Source organism: Lutzomyia longipalpis, chromosome 1 (assembly GCF_024334085.1).
Source record: "Lutzomyia longipalpis isolate SR_M1_2022 chromosome 1, ASM2433408v1".
Taxonomy (NCBI): Eukaryota; Metazoa; Arthropoda; class Insecta; order Diptera; family Psychodidae; genus Lutzomyia; species Lutzomyia longipalpis.
Genome location: NC_074707.1, coordinates 26,504,472 through 26,525,974, shown reverse-complemented (window position 1 = coordinate 26,525,974; position 21,503 = coordinate 26,504,472). Strand labels below are relative to the sequence as shown.

The following is a 21,503-nucleotide window of genomic DNA, read 5'->3' as shown; positions in this document are numbered from 1 at the left end:
AATGAAATTTCATAGCCCATCTCTAGAAGGAAGTGATTATTGTGTCCCAGTTTAAAATTGAAATTGACCCGTTTTTTCCTGTATATTTTTAATGCTTTGAAGAAGAGGGCAAACACCCTCGAAACGTCGCATGTTAACCCTTTAAGGTCCATTGGATCATATGCTGACCCAAAGGCTCAATTTTGAAAATGTTTCATTTTGTATAGTTATTTTATGAATATTGAGTTTAAATTAGTATAAGACTATGTCTTTACAATCCTTGATCATTTTATGATCACAAAAGGACATCCCCAAGGACTCACAGGGTCAGGAAGGACGAAAAACCGTTAATTTTTGAGTTGGTATTTTTTGCCAAAATGTCTTATTAGAACCCAAAGGAACCCATAAAAATTATTTTTAGTTCAATCAGCTCGCTAGATTAATCGTGGACCTTAAAGGGTTCAAATAAAATTCAAAAAAACTAAATATACCCATATATTAATAAAATGAAGAGACACTTTTTGGATATTCACCAGACTCATGGGATATGAAGATGTGCATGTGACATGTGTTAAATTTTTCACTTAAATTCTCATATTTGTCATAGAAGATTTCATTTTCATTTTATGATTTCCTTACATTATTCCTCACTTCTTTGTTTTTCAAAAATGTTAAGTATGTAGCATGAAATTCCACTCCCCGACATACCCAAAGGGTGAGCGTGTTGGATTCCGAGTGCCTGGTCGAGAGCGTTAGCTTAAATGCGACGTACTGACCACCAGGGAATATGATGTTTCAGTCTTGTGAAGATCATGGGGACTGGTAAAGAGGCCTCGGGAGCTTGGGCCCTAGTAGTAATAATCTATGTCGCCGTTTAGAAGATATGGCCATTTGAAAAATTCTTGAATTTGAAAAGTTCTAAGAGCCAAATCTTTTGAACGGTCTCTCCGATTCTGCTCAATTTGGTATCAAATTAAAGGTTTTGCAAAACTCTACAACTTTCTAGAACATTAAAAACCTCTAGAACCATTCATTGAGGACAAAAAGTGCAAAAAACTGTTTTGATCAAACAAATATCCGCCATTTTTGTTCTAGACGTGACCTTGAAAATTTTTGAAATTTAAGTCAATTTATAGCTTATTTTAATACCTTTCCGAAACTAGTCAAGAAATATCTGTAGATCTTATAGAACTTCAGATATGAGCATTTTTATCTTACATATTGCTGAATTTCATAAAAAAAAATCAACTTTGACTACTAATTCTGCTTACAAATTAAATTACAACGCATAGACTGACCCATCCGCGTTGTGGTAAACCAACTTTAATAACTGGACGCGTTATGATTGACTTTCGTAGTGAAAAACCTACACTTTATTCATGTCGTGGGCCTGTATTTGTTTTTGTGCATAATAATTTGAAGTCAATATTGGCTCAAATCCCTTTTTTAGCTGTGATTCTTTCTTAAAAGAAGCACAGCTTCTGTGTACACTCAAAAATGCAAAGTCGTCAGATCGGGCTCAAACTTGGGATAAGCACGAATTAGAGTCCCCACATTCCAAAAAACGGTGGCGCCAAAAATCTTTCCGGCCGGCCGGCCGGCCGGAGTATAACGCTAATTTGCGCGAAAACGGTAATAGATAGAGACTTGCGGTCAACGGCAAAGTTAATATATTGGGTGAAAGAAATCCGATTATGAAGTCAAATCCAACCCCCCACCCCCCCGTCCGCCATTTTGAATAACTGTCAAATTTTGTTTTCGCTATATCTCAGCTCCTATTATAGGTAGAACTCTGAAATTTCGATATGTTATAGGGGCCATCAAGACCTTTCCAACGATACCTTATTTTCGAAAATCGGCCAAGCCGTTTAGCCAATATGGCCTTCACAATTTTTCATCGAAAATCGGCCATAACTCGAGAACGGCTTGACCGATTTTGATCAACCTGGGCTCAAATGAAAGATATTAACGAGCCCTACAACTGCTCGGAACATTGCAAGTTCAAAAAATGACCGCAAGTGGCGCTAAAATCGAAAACAAAATTTTCGATGAGTTTTCGATGAATATCTCGAGCACGGCTTTATAGAATTGCTTCATTTTTTGATATATTATAGTTGACTATAATATCTATCACCATGCCAAAAATGAAGAAAATCTATGTAGCCGTTCCGGAGATATCGCGTTTTAAAGTTTACATGTCATATCTTGAGTTGCATAAGTCCAACGCCCCGCGAAGCGGGGCGTTTTATATATATACATATAAAATAAAATAAAATATATATAAATGCATAGATATATACATTATATATACATATAAAAATGCAAAGATAAATATATATAAACTGCAAAGATAAAAATTAAATATAGCATGGATGGAACAGTATAAAGCGAAAGAACGGTAAGTAAAACTTACGGGCTGTGATTCTTTCTTTGTCAGTCAAATGTGAAATTGACGGAAAATTGAGGATGGGAAAATTTTGAGGAAGGCTTTCTCGCGTACCGAATCACAGCCAACGCCCACGATTAAGGCTTCTCACAAATTATCTGCGCGTTGGCTGTGATTCGGTGCGCGAGAAAGCCTTCCTCAAAATTTTCCCATCCTCAATTTTCCGTCAATTTCACATTTCACTGACAAAGAAAGAATCACAGCCCGTAAGTTTTACTTACCGTTCTTTCGCTTTATACTGTTCCATCCATGCTATATTTAATTTTTATTTTTATACCACTCTGAGAAAAACACTGAATCGAGTAAGTTTGATTATTTATTACTTTACAATCTAATGTTAAATTTGAGCTTATCTAAAATTTTAATACTAAACAAAGCCGTAACGTGTACCAAAATTTCCTTCCTCGCCAACAGGTTGCCGGTTACTATACTGAGCTTTTCTCATTCACATTCGAGGCATATCTGTCTTAGACTTAGCTGCCATGCTATCCTTTCTTATGTACAGCTAAAGCCTCAAGTAGAAGCTGCTCATCATGGGGGTGGTAAACGTTATTAATGTCAATAAAATATGCAATGTAATGAAATTTTAGTGTGAAACGCGTTTTAGTTTATTATTTCCACTTCAAAATGACGTTAATACCATGAATCAGCAGCGATAAGGCATCCTAATCCCCATCTTTACTCCATGACTGACATTTAGTTCTTCCACTTAACTTATCACCTCCAGAACAAACAGACTCAAAAATTTTTCAAAAACCTACACGCGTAGGCAAAGCAGAAATTATTATAATATGTTACTTACGGGGTAGTTGAAATTTAATTAGCATGTGTGAAATACACCGCGAAATTATCGTACATTGTGGCAAAATTACTTTCATTACAAACTTCTTGACTCCTTTAAAATATTGATTTAACGGGGAAGGATACTATATTTAATTTCCTATAACCACATTCTCAACTTTTGAATCAGATAAAGCTTTTCAGTATGACCCAAAAAGCTATTAGCTGTGATTCTTTCTTAAAAGAAGCACAGCTTCTGTGTACACTCAAAAATGCAAAGTCGTCAGATCGGGCTCAAACTTGGGATAAGCACGAATTAGAGTCCCCACATTCCAAAAAACGGTGGCGCCAAAAATCTTTCCGGCCGGCCGGCCGGCCGGCCGGCCGGCCGGAGTATAACGCTAATTTGCGCGAAAACGGTAATAGATAGAGACTTGCGGTCAACGGCAAAGTTAATATATTGGGTGAAAGAAATCCGATTATGAAGTCAAATCCAACCCCCCACCCCCCCGTCCGCCATTTTGAATAACTGTCAAATTTTGTTTTCGCTATATCTCAGCTCCTATTATAGGTAGAACTCTGAAATTTCGATATGTTATAGGGGCCATCAAGACCTTTCCAACGATACCTTATTTTCGAAAATCGGCCAAGCCGTTTAGCCAATATGGCCTTCACAATTTTTCATCGAAAATCGGCCATAACTCGAGAACGGCTTGACCGATTTTGATCAACCTGGGCTCAAATGAAAGATATTAACGAGCCCTACAACTGCTCGGAACATTGCAAGTTCAAAAAATGACCGCAAGTGGCGCTAAAATCGAAAACAAAATTTTCGATGAGTTTTCGATGAATATCTCGAGCACGGCTTTATAGAATTGCTTCATTTTTTGATATATTATAGTTGACTATAATATCTATCACCATGCCAAAAATGAAGAAAATCTATGTAGCCGTTCCGGAGATATCGCGTTTTAAAGTTTACATGTCATATCTTGAGTTGCATAAGTCCAACGCCCCGCGAAGCGGGGCGTTTTATATATATACATATAAAATAAAATAAAATATATATAAATGCATAGATATATACATTATATATACATATAAAAATGCAAAGATAAATATATATAAACTGCAAAGATAAAAATTAAATATAGCATGGATGGAACAGTATAAAGCGAAAGAACGGTAAGTAAAACTTACGGGCTGTGATTCTTTCTTTGTCAGTCAAATGTGAAATTGACGGAAAATTGAGGATGGGAAAATTTTGAGGAAGGCTTTCTCGCGTACCGAATCACAGCCAACGCCCACGATTAAGGCTTCTCACAAATTATCTGCGCGTTGGCTGTGATTCGGTGCGCGAGAAAGCCTTCCTCAAAATTTTCCCATCCTCAATTTTCCGTCAATTTCACATTTCACTGACAAAGAAAGAATCACAGCCCGTAAGTTTTACTTATTTGAAATTGTATATGTATGTACATACATATCTAATTCACAATTTTTTGAAATCAAGTTTAAGTGTTATCTATCTATATAATAAAGAAAGGTCTGTTTGTTGGTAATCTTCAGTCGTGTTCGGCTATACAAATCTACACCGTTTGACCGATCGCGATGAAATTTGGTACAGATGCCCTTATAACAGGCAGTTTCGAGTGGCCGTATTCATTTTCCCCCCAAAGCCCCCCTTCAGGTAGCCTCCATATAAAACTTATGCATTTCTTTGTGAATTTTTGAATTTCGCGCCTGAAATGTTGCAATTTTTTTTTTTGGTTTAATAAGTGGCCTAAATCTACTTATAAACCATCATAATTTTTTTCTCTATTTGCGCGAAGCGCAATAAATCTCTGCGAAGCGGGGCGAGGAAAATTGGAGCGAAGCGACAATTTACCTCGTTCGATATAAAGTCATAAAAAAAACGAAGATATGTACAGTACGTACAGTAGTCAACCCGAGCTCCTAATATATGTATATAAACTGCAAAGATAAAAATTAAATATAGCATATATGGAACAGTATAAAGGGAATGAACGGTAAGTAAAACTTACGGGCTGTGATTCTTTCTTTGTCAGTGAAATGTGAAGTTGGCTGAAAATAAGGGATGGATAAATTTTGAGGACATACTTACTCGAGAAACGCGCAGAAATTTTGAAGAAAGCCTTAATCGTTGCGTTGGCTGTGTGAGTCTTTCCTCAAAATTTATCCATCCCTAATTTTCAGGCAACTTCACATTTCATAGCTGAGATTTGGCAAAACAAAATTTGGGGGTTATTCAAAATGGCGGACAGGGAGATCATAATCGTATGTCTTCCACCCGTTATATGAACTTTGCCATTGATCTCAAAGTCTCTATCTATTACCGTTCTCTTGTAATTTAGCGAAAGGTTCCGAACGGACCTCATAGTTTCATAGGTTTTTTATTTTTCAGTGATATAACAAGCATTTCATACAGTTAAATACTCTTGAAATGGTTGCACCTACTAAACAGGTAATATCTTACTTATCCAACTCAATTGAAGATGGAACTGCCGAGGTGGGTAGAATCAGAAATTATGTCAATGAGATGACATTAGTGGCAGCCCGGCGTTTTGAATAAAATAGAAATGAGATCTTGGTTGTAAATTAATTTCATGTTCATCATGTCTCGTGTGCCAGAAGACTAGCGACTTTAATTAAAGATGAGAATGGGAGAGCCGTAAAGGGTGAGATGATATGTATATAAATTGAATTGAAATAACTAAAACGGAAAAGTCACCTGTCAACCATGAATTGAGTTATATTGAAAAAGGAAGCCACCATGGGAGAAGGTTGCTGGGAAAAACGAGTCTCGGAAAATTATTTCAGCATTGCAATATTTTCTTATTGGACCAGAGAATCTGAAACGAGCAAACATTCATAGCTTTTTACCCTCATCTACCCAGTCATATTTTCACTCACTCCTCACGTTTCACATGAAACGTATAAATATTCAAATTACACATTATACAGTTGTTATGGCACAGAGAAATGTATAATTTATGTTTAACGTGCGTGGCCACGTTCTTTTGTGGATCATCCATGTATGTAGATATTCCTTAAACGTGACTCCTGGTGAATGCTCCACGATGCTCATGGTGTCACAGTGAAACATGGGAATTACACGGTATGGTGAAGGTTTGCAGAAAGTAAAATATGAATATTTATTCTTTCATGTTCTTTTTCAATTAAAATACCTTCATGTTTCACTTTTCTCTACGTTTGTTGCGGTAACCCAACCACTATTTCATGGATTTCATGCAACATAGAGAACCAATTCTGAATAATTTAAAAAAATCATAGAACATAAACATACAAACAGCTATATGCAGTTGAACTTTTAAATGTTTTCCTAGCTACTAGCTACATGATGTAAATTATGGTGGTGAAGGGTTTTTTCATTTTTCTTCTTCCTATTTATCCTGAGATCCCACGTAATTAAAGTCCTATCTTTAATCTACATTTTTCAGTATCAAATGATTCATTTATATGAAAACTACATAATGTAAAGTGGAAAACCGCAAGCTTCTATGTAGAAATGTTTAATGTCTGATATACTAAATGTCCAATCATATCTTAAAGTCTAACACGGTTTTCGTTCGCAAAAGAAAAAAATGCCAACACCTTATATATATAAATACAAACATACAGTGGGACCTCAGTACAATGACCACTTGGTTAAACTGCTCTCGCGTATTGAAAATAATGAGTGTGAAGAGTACATCCAAGTGGTCTTGGTACTGGGGTCTCACTGTATTTTAATTTAATCATAATATTATTTTAAGCAAAGCATAAAAAAGCGATTTTTTTTTCAAAATTTTACTGTATCGCTTCAAAATTTAAAGAAAAGTTGTTTGTATGAATCGCCTTAAATTACACATTTTCTGTGTAACTGATTCACTAACTATATAGGTTCCTTGAAATAGATATTCAAAATAATGAGTTGCACTGGTAAAGTATATAGGTCATTAAAGGGAGAGTGCAAATTAACAAAATTGAGTTTCTAATTGAAGAATCGCGACTTGGGGCTTAGAAAAATGAGGACTCTCGCCCCGCCTCATCTCCCTCGCACCGACCCCAACCGCGAACTACTCAATTGATTCCTCGGAGAATCATACGACGTTTGTACCAACCAAGATGGTCAAGCTCCATCAGAGGAAAGGTACCCCTACCGGTGCTCCACGGGAGAAGAGAGAGTCCTCTTACGCATAAACAGCACTAGGCTGAGAGGGGAGGTTTTTTTTTTTTCGTGTCGAGGCGCTTCTCCTCGTGGTGGAGAAATTGTCAACTCCCAAATCGGCAGTTGTGGGGAGCACCACCACACATATTGAGTATGTGAGGGAATGTTTCCTCCGTGCCCCCTTTGTTCTTTTGCAATTCGAGATGTAACATATACTATTGTATCTTTCATATGGTTTTGATCTCGAAATTACAAGTTTTTGTAGCATGGTCAATATCAGCTCTTATCACTAATATTGTCCGTGGGCATGAGCGGGACAGCCATCCGACAATATGAAAAATTGCCGTGCAGTGTCGAGCTTTGAACCCACAACCCCGGCGGAGGTAGAGCAAATGCACCGAAAAATGCATCGACTCTACCACCATGCTACGGCCGGAGGGGAGGTGTTGGGGATTTATAACACCTCTGGGTAACAAAACTACATAATTTTTCTTTCCGATTCGAGGAATTGCTTCAAATCGAGATTGAGTCATCTTAGGTCTTTTCTTGTTTTAATAGAATCTGAAATAATACAGTGCTTAATATTTTAGCATATGATTTACTTGATGTATGTTTTGCTTGCCCGGAAACTTTTGACGGGTAGTGTATGTATACATGATATACATACATTTATATAATAATCACTATATTATTATATATGTACATACATATACATACATATATACAAATACTCTGTGTTCTGGTTAATTCTGTGGGAAAGAGTCATTAGATTTTATATCTGCGATAAGTAAAACGTGAAATGCCTCCCAATAGATAAGAAGGCAGACAGTCAAGGCACAGGAATTCATTTACGCGCATTAAAGCTCTACGGGTGGGTTGATAGGAAATATACATAATTTTGTATACACCGTCAACAAGAAGTACCTTTTTTTTAAATGAGTACCTAGCACATAAAAAGAAACTGACTTCTCGAACTTCATCTTATACTTCAACCCGATTAATATTTCTTATGTAGGTATTCATTTTATTTATTTACGGGGATTAATTTACGGCTAATAAACAAATGAATTTTCATACAAGAGTATACCAAGTCTGATATAACAACGCAATGGCTATTTCCTCCAGAAAATGGGTAAGAAAGAAGGGGAAAAATAATACGTCTATACCAACACTCTGGGGCAAATAAGGTTTCTCACCACCCACCCATTACAAGAGTGGGTGTGTGGTGAAAAAGCTTCCTGTATGATGTGGTTTGAGTGAATCTACTTTAGTATTTTATTTATTTACTCCTTCATTTTGGTCACGCCGTGCAAGATTCATCCGACACTGAAGCCAAATAAAAAAGGAATGAAACAAATGAACTCAGCCCAGTGGCGTTTCCTTATTTAATTAAGGGTATCTCGCCTCTCACTCAGTCATAAAGAAAAATATTTCTCTGTGCACGTGTACATTTGAGGGCTCGCAAGAAGTGGTCGTCCACTGTAGGTACAGAAGTGCTTCATCTCTCCACCTTTTCCTTCTCCACGTTTGAATTTCATTGGCACTATGCGAGAGTTCCAACCTAAAGAAGGGTGCCTGTGTGATGGCAAAATTACCCTGAAAGTGGCATAGCATGTAGTTGAACCTCGAGAGTCATCCTCGAGCTGTGTTCGTGCGGTTTGGGTATTCTTGGTAAATACTAGCGTGCAATGTATTACCCATGGAAATATATAGATACATACATATACCTTTATATTTCAAACTTGAATGGACTTTTAATTGAAAACCAAGAAAAGCACTCCCAGAAATAAAGAGTGTCCCTATCTTAAAGATCTTTTTCTCTTGCAGACCTCGTTCTGCAAAAAGACTAATAATAAAGTTACAGTTTAATACAAAAAAGTCCTAAAAAAGGAACTTATATAAAGCCAATTTCCTCTTTAGTGTGCTGGATAATTTCTGTATATTTTAGCTGTGATTTTTCCATACCACATCTTTTGTGTATCACCTGAAATGCAAGGAGATCCGATCAGACTCAAACTTGGTCGGAGCATGAATTAGGGTTCCCACGTGCCAAAAAACGTAATGTAAAATTGTAATAATTGTATATATTATATAATTGTATATAATTGTAATGTCTTTGTAATTTTATTTTGCATGTTTTGTTTGTATGTTCAACAAACAAGAAAATTAATAAAATAGTTTATTATAATTGTTGGAACTCGTAATAACCACCTTTAACGGCATACAAAACTTTATCAAAATCATTCCTGCCGTATCGAAAAGGTTTACTTGACATAAATCAGGACAGATAAAAACTTTCTTTAATATCTCAAGAAGATGATTTTTTGATCGTTTCTGTCTCCTTTTAATCAGCAATCTAAATAATTTGTTTATTTTTGAAAAATATTTCTACAAGTTTTTGATTTAAGCGTTTAGAGAGGCCAGAGAAAGAGCAGAAACTGTGCTGTGCATCTATCAATACGAAATTCAAGATCCTCTGGTTGAAAAGACAATAAAAGTAGATGTGAAGCATTTCATGTGATTGCTTTTGTATTTTATTTATTACTTTCTTCCAGTTATAGATTATCATCTTCCACCATATACATGCATATGTACATCCTGAAGGGATGATGGTTGAGAAGAGGAATAAAATAAAAAGAGCAACTGCAGCAACAACCATCAACGTAGAATGACTCCATTGGAGTTCTCCGAGTTCTCAGAGTACCATTACAGTGTTGAAAGCTCCAGAAAAAAATATATTGAAAGAGGGTTGAAGGCATGTGCGCTCGTGAACGATGTGTGCTTAATGTGAGCTTTATCACCTCACATGCCAATAGACGCTACTGTGAGGTGCTGTATAATGTTAGTTTAGAATTATTGTATGTAATATGGATGTTAAAAGAGAAAAAAAAGTGTCCGTACCGCGAGCCACATGCATTCTGAATATAAATACATTATATATGTACATTATATACGACTGAGAAGTTATAAAACCACAAAAAAATATTTAAAGATTTTCACAGATTATTTTCGCACATTTTTTGCCATAGAAAAAGATTTATTAACATTTTGTTAAATTTTCTCAAAAAGATCTGCATATTTAAAACATTATTACATAATATGTATTGGACTGAATGGTAAATGAGAGTGACATGAAAGCATATTTGAAGGAAGGTTGGATTTTGGAGAATTTGCGGAAAAATCTCTCAAAAAATATGCGAATTTCATGAGATGGCATTTGAATGAGAATTGAGGGAACGCAAAAGCTGGGTAAGTACCAGAGTGCTACATTTCCATTTATCCAAAAGCCATGAGATAAAACACAATTTTATCTTAATTATGGATGGAATTAATAATTCACGTGCGATGCGGCATTGAATAAAAAAAAAGCTATAAAAATGTGATGAGGGTCCATGTTCTTCAACGTCAATTCATTGAATTATTTAAATCTGATTAGGTGAATTTTAATAAAATGAATGATGTGGAAATAATGCAAATGGACTAATGATCCAACTGAAAATCGATTGGGAGCGCCTATTAATAAATTTCTAGGCGACGGGGTAGGATGATAATTTTCCTTAAGGAGATTGTGGGGGTTGTTCACACAGTCTAAGGTGGTGGGTAATAATAGGGAAATATCCATATACCGAACAATATTGTGGTTTGTGGTGTCACCTCATCATTCACCAGCATCAACACCGCTTGAGTTTTCACAATTTAGCCACGGATGGGTGAATTCCTCCGGAGAATCATCCCAAAAATGAACTCTCACTAAGTATAATTGTGGTTTGGGAATGGGAGTGGAATAAGGGGTCGAAAAGTAAGGTGGGTGGTTATACATTGGAATAAGAGCTCAAATGCGATAAGCATATTACATCCCTTGTGGGTGGTTTCGCTAGAGATTACTCTCATCTTTTTTTATACTTTCTTTCTCTTCTTCTCTACTCTAAATCGCTTAACTTTGTGAGACAATTCCCCACATCGAAGAAGCAACAAGGAGAGTTGATGGGAACTTCATCCAATAGAATGGAGAAGTTGCCTAAAAATTTAGCATGCAAGCAAAGTGAGAATATAGTTATGCAATCAAAATGAAACTGCACTCAAGACAGCGACAGGAATAAAATTATTATTATTATAACCGATAAATTGTTTTCATTTCACAATTTCAAGAACACCACCTCTATTCATTATACGATATAAAAATGAAAAGAGAATGGAACATTTACACGTATCATGAAGTTCAATAGCGCTTGAAATGCAAAAGGTATAGAAAGATAAAATTCATTGAAAAAAAAAAACTTAGAAAATAACTTTGGAAAACTACTTTTTTAAGCATCCAAAGTAGTCCAAATAACAGATATTACTTCTTTGAAAGCTGCAAGATATTCGTTTTATTGACTGCCACGAAAAACAAATTCTCTTTTTGCTGTGTTTCTCATCTTTAACGGCGACATAATTTTTTTTTCTACTTTCGATAATTATTGCCTATTACCTATCACCATGCTAAAAATTAACATTTGAGGGACAAAACTAGTAATCGCGACCAATTCGATTTTTCTAAACCGCCATAGATTAAAATCTATTAAATTTATTTTGGTCGCTTACCTGGACATTTTTTTTATCATACTTTGTCTGAAACCTTGTCAATGACCTACAGCCTATTAAAATAAGAGTTTCTGCAGTAAAATATTACAAAATGCTGAGTGAGAAGCTATCAAGTCTATCAGGTATTATCAGCAGCGACAGCTGAATGGGAATTACTAAATTGTCTAGCTGTCGTCTCACTATTCATCTACATTCAATTGAATCGTCAAAGTATAGCCTTAAGTTGACTATCTAAAAAAAAACATCTTTCTACGACTATTATTGCCGTAGAAAGGGTTTAGGCAAAATGTAGATGGTGTATTTCATGTTAGGTATGGGGTATAAAATACTTTTTTTACGCATTTAAGAGTAGTATGAGAAAGGCTTCATAGACATAGTGGGGTTGTGATAACAATAATAAGCGAATGGTATAAAAACGAGAAGTGTATGATGAAAACTTACCATTTATGGTGCGAATGGTCGAGAAGAAAATCCATATTATTCCCAAAACACTTTTGCTTATCTCCATTCTTGGCACGCCACTGAATTTTATTATTATTGACGCGCGAGAGGTTATGCCATTTTTGGGGTAACAATATTCCTTGACAGAAATTCGTTACATTTATATATTATTATTACTACCAACACCAAATTCTGTATGCTATATAGAGTATGTACAATGTTTATGTATTGTGTTAGCTCGCTTGGTCACGTATGAAATGCGTCAAATGTGAGAGTATACTTTGGCAATATTGCTCTTGGCTTCTTTGGCACTCGTTTGCGACTGCCGTCGACTTATATTCATTCACGTCCACTCTTGTTAAAATATGTATGAAATAAACACTTTTCCTCCTCTTTGATCTTTATTTTATGTCATTCATATTATATTTCTTTCATATTTTATTCTTGTGTTTTTTTTTTTGACTACTATCTACACACGCTGCCTTCGGCGAGGAAGAGAGTCAAGTGAGAAAGGCCAGACAAGGACTGTGAAAGCTCATACAAAGCTTGAGTTGGTGTTCTTTCTCTTAAAAGTACTGTTCCTGTGTTGGCTCACTTCATTTGATTTATTACTGTCGTGTTTTATGATAAATTGATTTAAACAATACCAACAGGCTACATATCCCACCCTTCCAGCACTCGCACTTGCACACATCGACGCCCCCATTTCGTGCACAAAACTCACTTTAGAATAGAACACTGCCCTAATAACGCAAATCGTGCCGGGGGTAACACAATTTTGTACCAATGTACATGTGTATCTAAACTTGTGATAAAGCACACAGAAAATTGTTTAGGAAGGATAATTACTCATTTTGACGCTATCATATCAAAATCACTCACACAACTGGGATTATATGCGAGTGATATAGGTGGATGGAAAAGCTAAAAGAACATCCTGGATGATTCTGTGAAGACATGGTGATTTTCGGAGACAGAGCAAATGAAAAGCGCTTTTTCTTTACCATCATATATCCATACACAAAATTATATCCATCATGGCGAAAATATATTCCCCCACGCCTTGCTCATGTACAGAGCCCTGTACTCAACTTATGTTAATAAAGCTTTTTTCGGAAATCTTATCCCAATCTCTCATCATATACATATTACTAACCACTTAAGCATGCTTTATACTGAGGCGTTCAAGGTTCCCGAAGCAGGGCTTCTCACTCATATTTCACACACTCTTCGAACGGAACCGCAAAATATGAATGTGCGATATTTTAAGTTACCTCAAGGATTTTTTTAAATACATGAATTAACTTCTATTATTCTTATTCTTTTTTTTTAATACTTTCTCGATAATTTTTTCTGACAATTTATACTTTTTATGTCATTATAGATTATGTTTTAATGTTCCAGTAAAGAAATTGAATATTATTTGGCACTAAGCATAGAACATAATGCTCATACAGTGTATTTTGTTTGGTCATATTAATAAACGTGTACAAGGAGGTACTTAAGGTAAGAGAAATCATATAGTATGTATGTAAGTAGTATGATGAAATTATAAATGAGAATTTCATGTGATTAAACAAAGTTTCTATTATAAGAAAATAAATATAACTATAAAAAAAAGAATCCTTAACTTTAAATGAACACGGCACAACTTGAGTGAATTAAGTAGGTATCTTTTAATATTATGCATAAGGTTTTTTTTTTAAATGTATCTATTTGTAACTCAAAAATGAAGTAAAACAATAATGCAATTCTTTAAATAGGTTATCTACTTTATTTATTTGAATATATGAAATACAATTGAGATGTGCATAAAAAAGCAAATTTGAAAATACAATGATAGATTTTTCCATAATTTAGAATCGTTGTATTCTGGTGTTAATGTATGTACGTACATACACAAATATCATAATAAAATCTACCACTAATTATTATAATTTTGACAACATGTTATTAGGGAATTAAGCTGAAAAGCGTAGATCGTGATATAGTATGACAAATATTTCACATACCTAGCATAATTAAAATTTAATAGGTATGTAAATTTTAACTCTAATTTTAAATACTTCTATATAAATATGTGGTGAGATAACTCCCGGAATAATGGATGAACATTTAAGTTCCCGGATCATGTCAACGTGGAATTTATTTTGAACAAAAATAATTTAATTAATTAATTTTTAGCAAAAATACAATGATTCTCAACATCATGCAAAAAATTGAATGACATGTTTTCTAATCTGTAACAAATATTCTATTTCACGTTCCTTTTCTTATGCTCTTTGTAGGATGAAAAGAATAATATAAGTAAAAATATCCTTCTTTTATCTTAATATTATAAAGCTGAAGTGTTTGTCTTTTCCACCTGCTGAAGGGTCAGATAACAATACTTTTTTCATTTTAAAAATTTTTCGGGGTACCGTATTATTCATCCCTCCTACTAATATACGCCCCCCCCCCTTTTATAGCTTAAAATGGAGTTTCCTCACACGTGATTAGGGGCTCGGGTTGACTAGTATTTTCTAAATATAATACTTCTTGTTTGTATACGTTTCTTTGGTTCACTTTCTTTAATCTTCTCAATCTTCGTAGTAGATACTAAGAGTCGTTAACCGTAGCAATGCCTCATCATACGATATCTAAGGATAATCGCAGTGAACAGAAAATGTAAAGTATCTACATAGTCCGCAAATGATATTAAATCTCACGAGCATGAAAAACTACAAATAATGTAAAAAGGCCTTTGTTCAGGGTTTTCGCGTTAGTTATCTTGTTAGTTATAATTGTGTGAAATTCAATATACATTTAAATATAAATGGAATTAGGAATTTCCTGCAAAAATTTAGAAAAGTTTATTCTTAGGTACATTATGTTCTAAAATATTCTCATGTAATAATCCGATTCATCGTTTTAGAGAAATAACTGAATACAAAATAAGCACATAGCATATGATACAATTTGAGTCTCAGAATGTATTGTTTTGCCATGGAGGCAAAGCATTGAGGCTAGAGTACGAGGAATTGGGGAAAGGAGATGAAAACAAATATCCTTTTTCCGAGTATCTGTGATGGAGCATCCGAGAAAAGTGAGAAAGAATGGAGAGGAAAACTCATCGGTGAAATGGGTGATCAAGAAGATGTTGGTAGAGGGTGTGTGTGTAAAACGAATTGTCGAAATAAAAATAAAATCCCATAGTTTATCCCTGTTGAATGTCGTATTGTGACACTACATTGTCGTACTACCATACAATTCTATGTGGAGCGAAGAGACTGGGAAAAGCAATCCAGGACATTCCTTAATTTCTGTTGACCTAGCGGGACGGGATGCCCAATTGTCGAGCAAATGCTTCTGGGGCTGATCGTCAAATTGAACATCAAGTTCGGGGGTAAGTCTTGTGATCCTAAAGCATGGTGTACAATTGATGGGTATTTGACTTGAGGCAAGAAATCCCCAAACTGAAACGCCTTCTCTCAATCACAGAAAAGATCCCATTCTCCATTTCTGGTGAGTGTCGAATTGGTGATACAATTTGATAGCTGTATCTGATACGAAATTTATCACACACAATAGCTACATCAATAAATCTAGGGTATTTTCGCACAATTTACTAGTGCTGTGTGAATTTTCACTTTACGCCCAAATAATTCTTCGCTGCGCACGAGATAAAATTCATTTCCGCACATTTAATTTCCGCCGAAGACAAATGCTTTGGAAAAGCACCATCCCATTCCTCAAGTTGCCTCGTGAACAGATTTATTATGAAAAATTTAAAATAATGCAATGATAATTTAAAATTAAAAATTATTCCAAAATGAGGTAAATTGTCGCTTCACTCCATTATCCTTCTTTTCTAAATAGTGTTATATGATATTTTCATACGTCTTCTGGGATAACGCGGTTTATGCTACTTAAGGGACTTACTTCTCATTTCAGCATTAATTTAATTCGCAAATATGTATATTATTTTTACTACACACAAAGAATTTCAATTATTTTAGAAAAAATACTATAATTCAAAAAATAAAGGATCTAAACAATGGGCCTAATTCAGCGACCAAGAAACCCTTGAAATCTTTGAATTTTGTACTGAAATTTCAAGATTTCAAGCGAATTTCAAGGGTTTCTTGGTCGCTGAATAAGGCCCAATGTCTGGTATTTTATTTTCAGTAGTTGTTTACCTTTGTAGCACATGAACTCCTCCAAAACGGCTGGGTCGATCTTGATGAAATTTGGTATGGGGGATAGAAGGGGTCAATACGAGTTGCAAGCGTTATATGGGATTCCGCCCCAACCCCCCTTTCTAGCGTCCCAACTGAAAGATTGATTTTTCCCATTTTTTACCTACTGAAGGGTCAGATAACGGGTTTTTATTATTTTAATTTTTTTTCGTGGTACCGTATTATTCTTCCCCCTACTATTATACATACGCCCCCCTTTTATGAATTAAAATGGAGTTTGCTTACACATGATTGGGGGCTCGGGTTGACTATATATTTATAATTTGACAAAAATCCCTAAAAAAAAACCTGTAAATTTTTTCTATCAGCTCTCAAAAAAATCTCACACTAACTTTTCTTGTCGACAGGAGTCATTGTGAAACAGTTTAAAACAATTAATTTAAATAGCGAATTGTTGTAGCATGAAAAGAGCTTTTTTTTTCATTCCGTATATGTGGCTTCAGAAATAAACTGGACTGAGGAAGTAAGTGGAAAATGAAATTAGTTTTTTTTAGAACTGCAAGCCCGTCCTCTCGGTTAAATTTATCATCATGCAATTTCACCCCCATGCAAGAATTTGATGACAAAAAGTTTGCAGAAATAACTCCCAAATGGTGCTTGCTGGTGTTCCTGCGCATATTACCATAACATGTGTGTGAAGTTATGCTAATAGCAATACTCAGAAAGCTCTCAAAGGTAGAGGACAGTTTGTCTTTAAAACTTTGGAGCTTTTTCTTAATTTCTGTTATCTTAATCTTTAATGTATAAAGCTAGACCAATCGTGATGAAATTTGGTATGGAGGTAGAGGAGGTCAATAGCAGGTGTAAGCAGGATTCCGCCCCCAGCCCCCTCTTCATAGCACCACCAAAAAAATAATTTTTTTTTCCTAATTTTTACCTGCTGAACTGGTTTTTTATTCTAAAGAATTTTTTAGGGTAGGCACTTTATTATTCTCCCCCCACTAATATACGCTCCAGTATTATAGTTTTTAAAGAAATTTGCTCACAAGTAATTGGGGACAGGGGGCTCAGGTTGACTATTTTTATTTATTTAAAAAAATTAAATATAGCATGGATGGAACAGTATAAAGCGAAAGAACGGTAAGTAAAACTTACGGGCTGTGATTCTTTCTTTGTCAGTGAAATGTGAAATTGACGGAAAATTGAGGATGGGCAAATTTTGAGGAAGGCTTTCTCGCGCACCGAATCACAGCCAACGCGCAGATAATTTGTGAGAAGCCTTAATAGTGGGCGTTGGCTGTGATTCGGTACGCGAGAAAGCCTTCCTCAAAATTTGCCCATCCTCAATTTTCCGTCAATTTCACATTTCACTGACAAAGAAAGAATCACAGCCCGTAAGTTTTACTTACCGTTCTTTCGCTTTATACTGTTCCATCCATGCTATATTTAATTTTTATCTTTGCAGTTTATATATATTTATCTTTGCATTTTATATATATATATATATATATATATATAATGTATATATCTATGTATTTATATATATTTAATTTAATTTTATATGTGTATATATAAAACGTTGGGGCGTTGGACTTATGTAACTCATGATATGACATGTTAACTTTAAAACGCGATATCTCCGGAACGGCTACATAGATTTTCTTCATTTTTGGCATGATGAAAGATATTATAGCCAATTATAACATATCAAAATATGAAGTAATTCTATAAAGCGGTGCTCGAGATATTCATCGAAAACTCATCGAAAATTTTGTTTTCGATTTTAGCGCCACTTGCGGTCATTTTTTGAACTTGCGATGTTCCGAGCAGTTGTAGGGCTCGTTAATATCTTTCATTTGAGCCCGAGTTGATCAAAATCGGTCAAGCCGTTCTCGAGTTATGGTCGATTTTCGATGAAAAATTGTGGCGGCCATATTGACTAAACGGCTTGACCGATTTTCAAAAATGAGGTATCGTTGGAAAGGTCTTGATGGCCCCTACAACATATCAAAATTTCAGACCTCTAGCTAAAATAGGGGCTGAGATATAGCGAAAACAAAATTTGACAGTTATTCAAAATGGCGGACGCGGGGGTGGGGGGTTGGATTTGACTTCATAATCGGATGTCTTCCACCCGATATATGAAATTTGCCGTTGACCGCAAGTCTCTATCTATTACCGTTCTCTTGCAATATAGTGTTATATTCCGGACGGACGGACGGCCGGCCGGCCGGCCGGCCGGCCGGCCGGAAAGATTTTCGGCGCCACCATTTTTTGGAATGTAGGGACCCTAATTCGTGCTCATCCTAAGTTTGAGCCCGATCTGACGACTTTGCATTTTTGAGTGTACACAGAAGCTGTGCTTCTTTCAAGAAAGAATCACAGCTAAAATGACTTTTTTTTTAAATTTCCGTATTTTGGCGATCAATCAAAAGTTATAACATGTTTTAATCATGTACTATTTTTTTAGACATTCTGTGAGATTTGAAGTTGATTAAGACATAGAATAACAAGAACACTTTAGCGGGATGACATTGAAATAGACTTGACCAACTGTTTAAACAATTTGTTGATAGGATTGATGTTCTACATCGTAAAGAAGTTTGTTTATGCGTTGTAAATTGATTTGTAAGATAGACGTAAAATTGAGTTTTTTTGTGACAGCCAGTAAATTCATGGATAATTTATTTATTTACCTATTTATTTTATTAATAAAAGGGATGCTATCATTCCTATGATTCCTCTTGGATAAAATGCTTATATCTTAAATTTTACAAGTCCTACAGAAAATTGTCGAATAGTTTTGAAAATGACTTAAAATATACTATAATTTATTATTTATTTCAATAACTTTTAAGGTCTCCTCTATAAAACAAACAAATGGTGACTTTTCGTTCTACAAAAACAGTTTTTGAGATTTATAGATTTGAAGGAAAAATTCTACAAAGTTGTAAATCTTTGCAAAACCAAATACCTTAACAAACCTCTAATAAGAGATACATGGCTATTACAACTTTCAAATACAAAAATTTTTCAAATGGCAATATCTCCTACAGAACAAAACATTTTTTTGATGAAATCAAAAATTAAGATTTAAAAATGTTGAATAGAGGTTTACTACATATTTGGTCCAGTTGTTTCAGTGGAGTTCACTTACAATAAAATACCGACTTTCAGTAAAAGACAAACACTCATATCATCGGGAGTGTTTCTCTTCGCGGTATTTTCTTTTTTTTTGTAAATAGCGACGATAAGCAGAAATATTGTATTAACTTGCGTGAGAATGACTGGTAACGGTACTTATTATGAGGAAGTTGGAAAATTGTAAAGTTGTGAAAATTCCCAGGCATATTTAATGCGGCGCTACCATTGTAATCCAAGTGGGGGAGGAAGACGAGTGCGGATAAGGCAATGGGTGGAGAGTCGTGAGTTCTCTCTCAAATATTTCAAGTTGACCCAATCTACTGAAAAGTTTCAAGTGCTTTTTAAACTTTGTTCAACTGACGAGGTGTAGTGCGGTATGATCGTATTTTTCTCCTCCCCTATTTAGGTTCACCTTAAACTTCTGGTGCAAATAATTCTCCCTTATTCTACTAAAAGAATTCTGGTGGATTCAGAAAACAAAAAGTTTCCAGTATGGTGAGCTCCGTCAAAGATGAGAGTTCTTTTTCGAAACTTTGGGTGCCCACCCACCGCCAAAAGCGAAAGACCCACAAATTTTTCCCTCCGTGAAATGCGGCAATTGGTGTGTAAAGTGCGAGTGCGAGAAGAAATTGCCACTAAAATTTGCATTAATTGCGTGAAATAATATATTACACTTGATGACATTTTAATCAAATAATTTTGGGTAATTTATTATCACTTGGGGAAGAATTTTCATCACTTGACGAGACACAGCGAGAAAAGTGAAGGATGAAAAACCTGCGTGTCTCATAAACTTTTCAATCATGTATGTCTGTGACACTCTCCCAGAGAAAATTCACAAGTTCATCCTCCGTAAAATCAAGCATCGACTCACTTCTCTGTGACACTACTGTGGATACTTTTATCAAACACTTCTTGATGATGTGTACAAACCATGCACTGATTTATGGTTACGATGTAACGGAAAGATCATGTGCGAAAACTGAGAACTGCTCAAGTTGTTCCGGTACGTTGAAATAACGCTTTAGCCCGTGATACACAGAAAAGCTCAGGCGTTACGATGGTTCACCGGCGGAAGCTTATGGGAAACTGTCAAAGCTGAGGCGTCCAGCAGTCTAGTATAAGTCCCGACGATGTGCGCACATTCCATTTGAGTTTCCTCCCCTTCACAGCATCTCTCTGTATTTCTCCGCCGCACATATTTTTCCCTACATGTGTTGGGGGAGTCGGGGAACCCATGAAAAGTCTCCCCATAAGCATTCCTCCCACTTCCCAATATGTAGATATATATGTACATATGTAAATAATGTATGTGTATATATACAGGGTGGCTGATATGTATATATATCAGATGCGCCGAATATGCGATGAGTGAAACTTTCCAATGTATTCTATCTCCCCAATTTGGGTGATGTGTGATTACAGTGCCTTAGCCGCACACCATCCACTACCACCTCGAGCGCCAAGTCGGCAACGAACAGGGGTCCGAATTACCATAAAACGCCTGATGGCATGATTTACCATCTGCACTTAAATGATACAATTCACTTATTATAGTGATTTGTCGTCCCCATCTCACAAAAAATCAACACATTTCATTCATTCATAAAAAAATATTGCACTCAATTTCCTTATTACAGAAAACTCATTGACATTTTTAGATGAACGAAAGTTATATCTCGCTCTTCATTTTTTTCACATTCTTAATCGTTTTTCTAGCTGTGATTCTTTTTAAAATATATGTACGACTTCATAAAAGTCC

General features: G+C 35.4%; 3 protein-coding genes across 3 annotated transcripts in view; 1 reads left to right on the top strand and 2 right to left on the bottom strand.

Annotated features, from left to right (window-relative positions):
* The window catches only part of LOC129797593 (lachesin-like), a gene marked incomplete in the record, with an annotated part of 45,631 nt that extends 24,822 nt beyond the window's left edge, over positions 1 to 20,809 (bottom strand). The window contains 2 exon segments of the mRNA XM_055840339.1: positions 12,420 to 13,030; positions 20,414 to 20,809. Of these exon segments, the coding sequence (XP_055696314.1) occupies positions 12,420 to 12,486 (67 nt within the window).
* Positions 1 to 20,950, top strand: part of LOC129797492 (YTH domain-containing family protein 3) — a 149,289-nt gene extending 128,339 nt beyond the window's left edge. The window contains exon 10 of the mRNA XM_055840140.1: positions 20,939 to 20,950. The gene's annotated coding sequence lies outside the window, so the exon portion shown is untranslated. The remainder of the gene's footprint in view (positions 1 to 20,938) is intronic.
* LOC129797536 (REST corepressor) overlaps positions 1 to 21,503 on the bottom strand; it is a 303,631-nt gene that overhangs the window by 21,952 nt on the left and 260,176 nt on the right. The gene's annotated exons all lie outside the window — the stretch shown is intronic.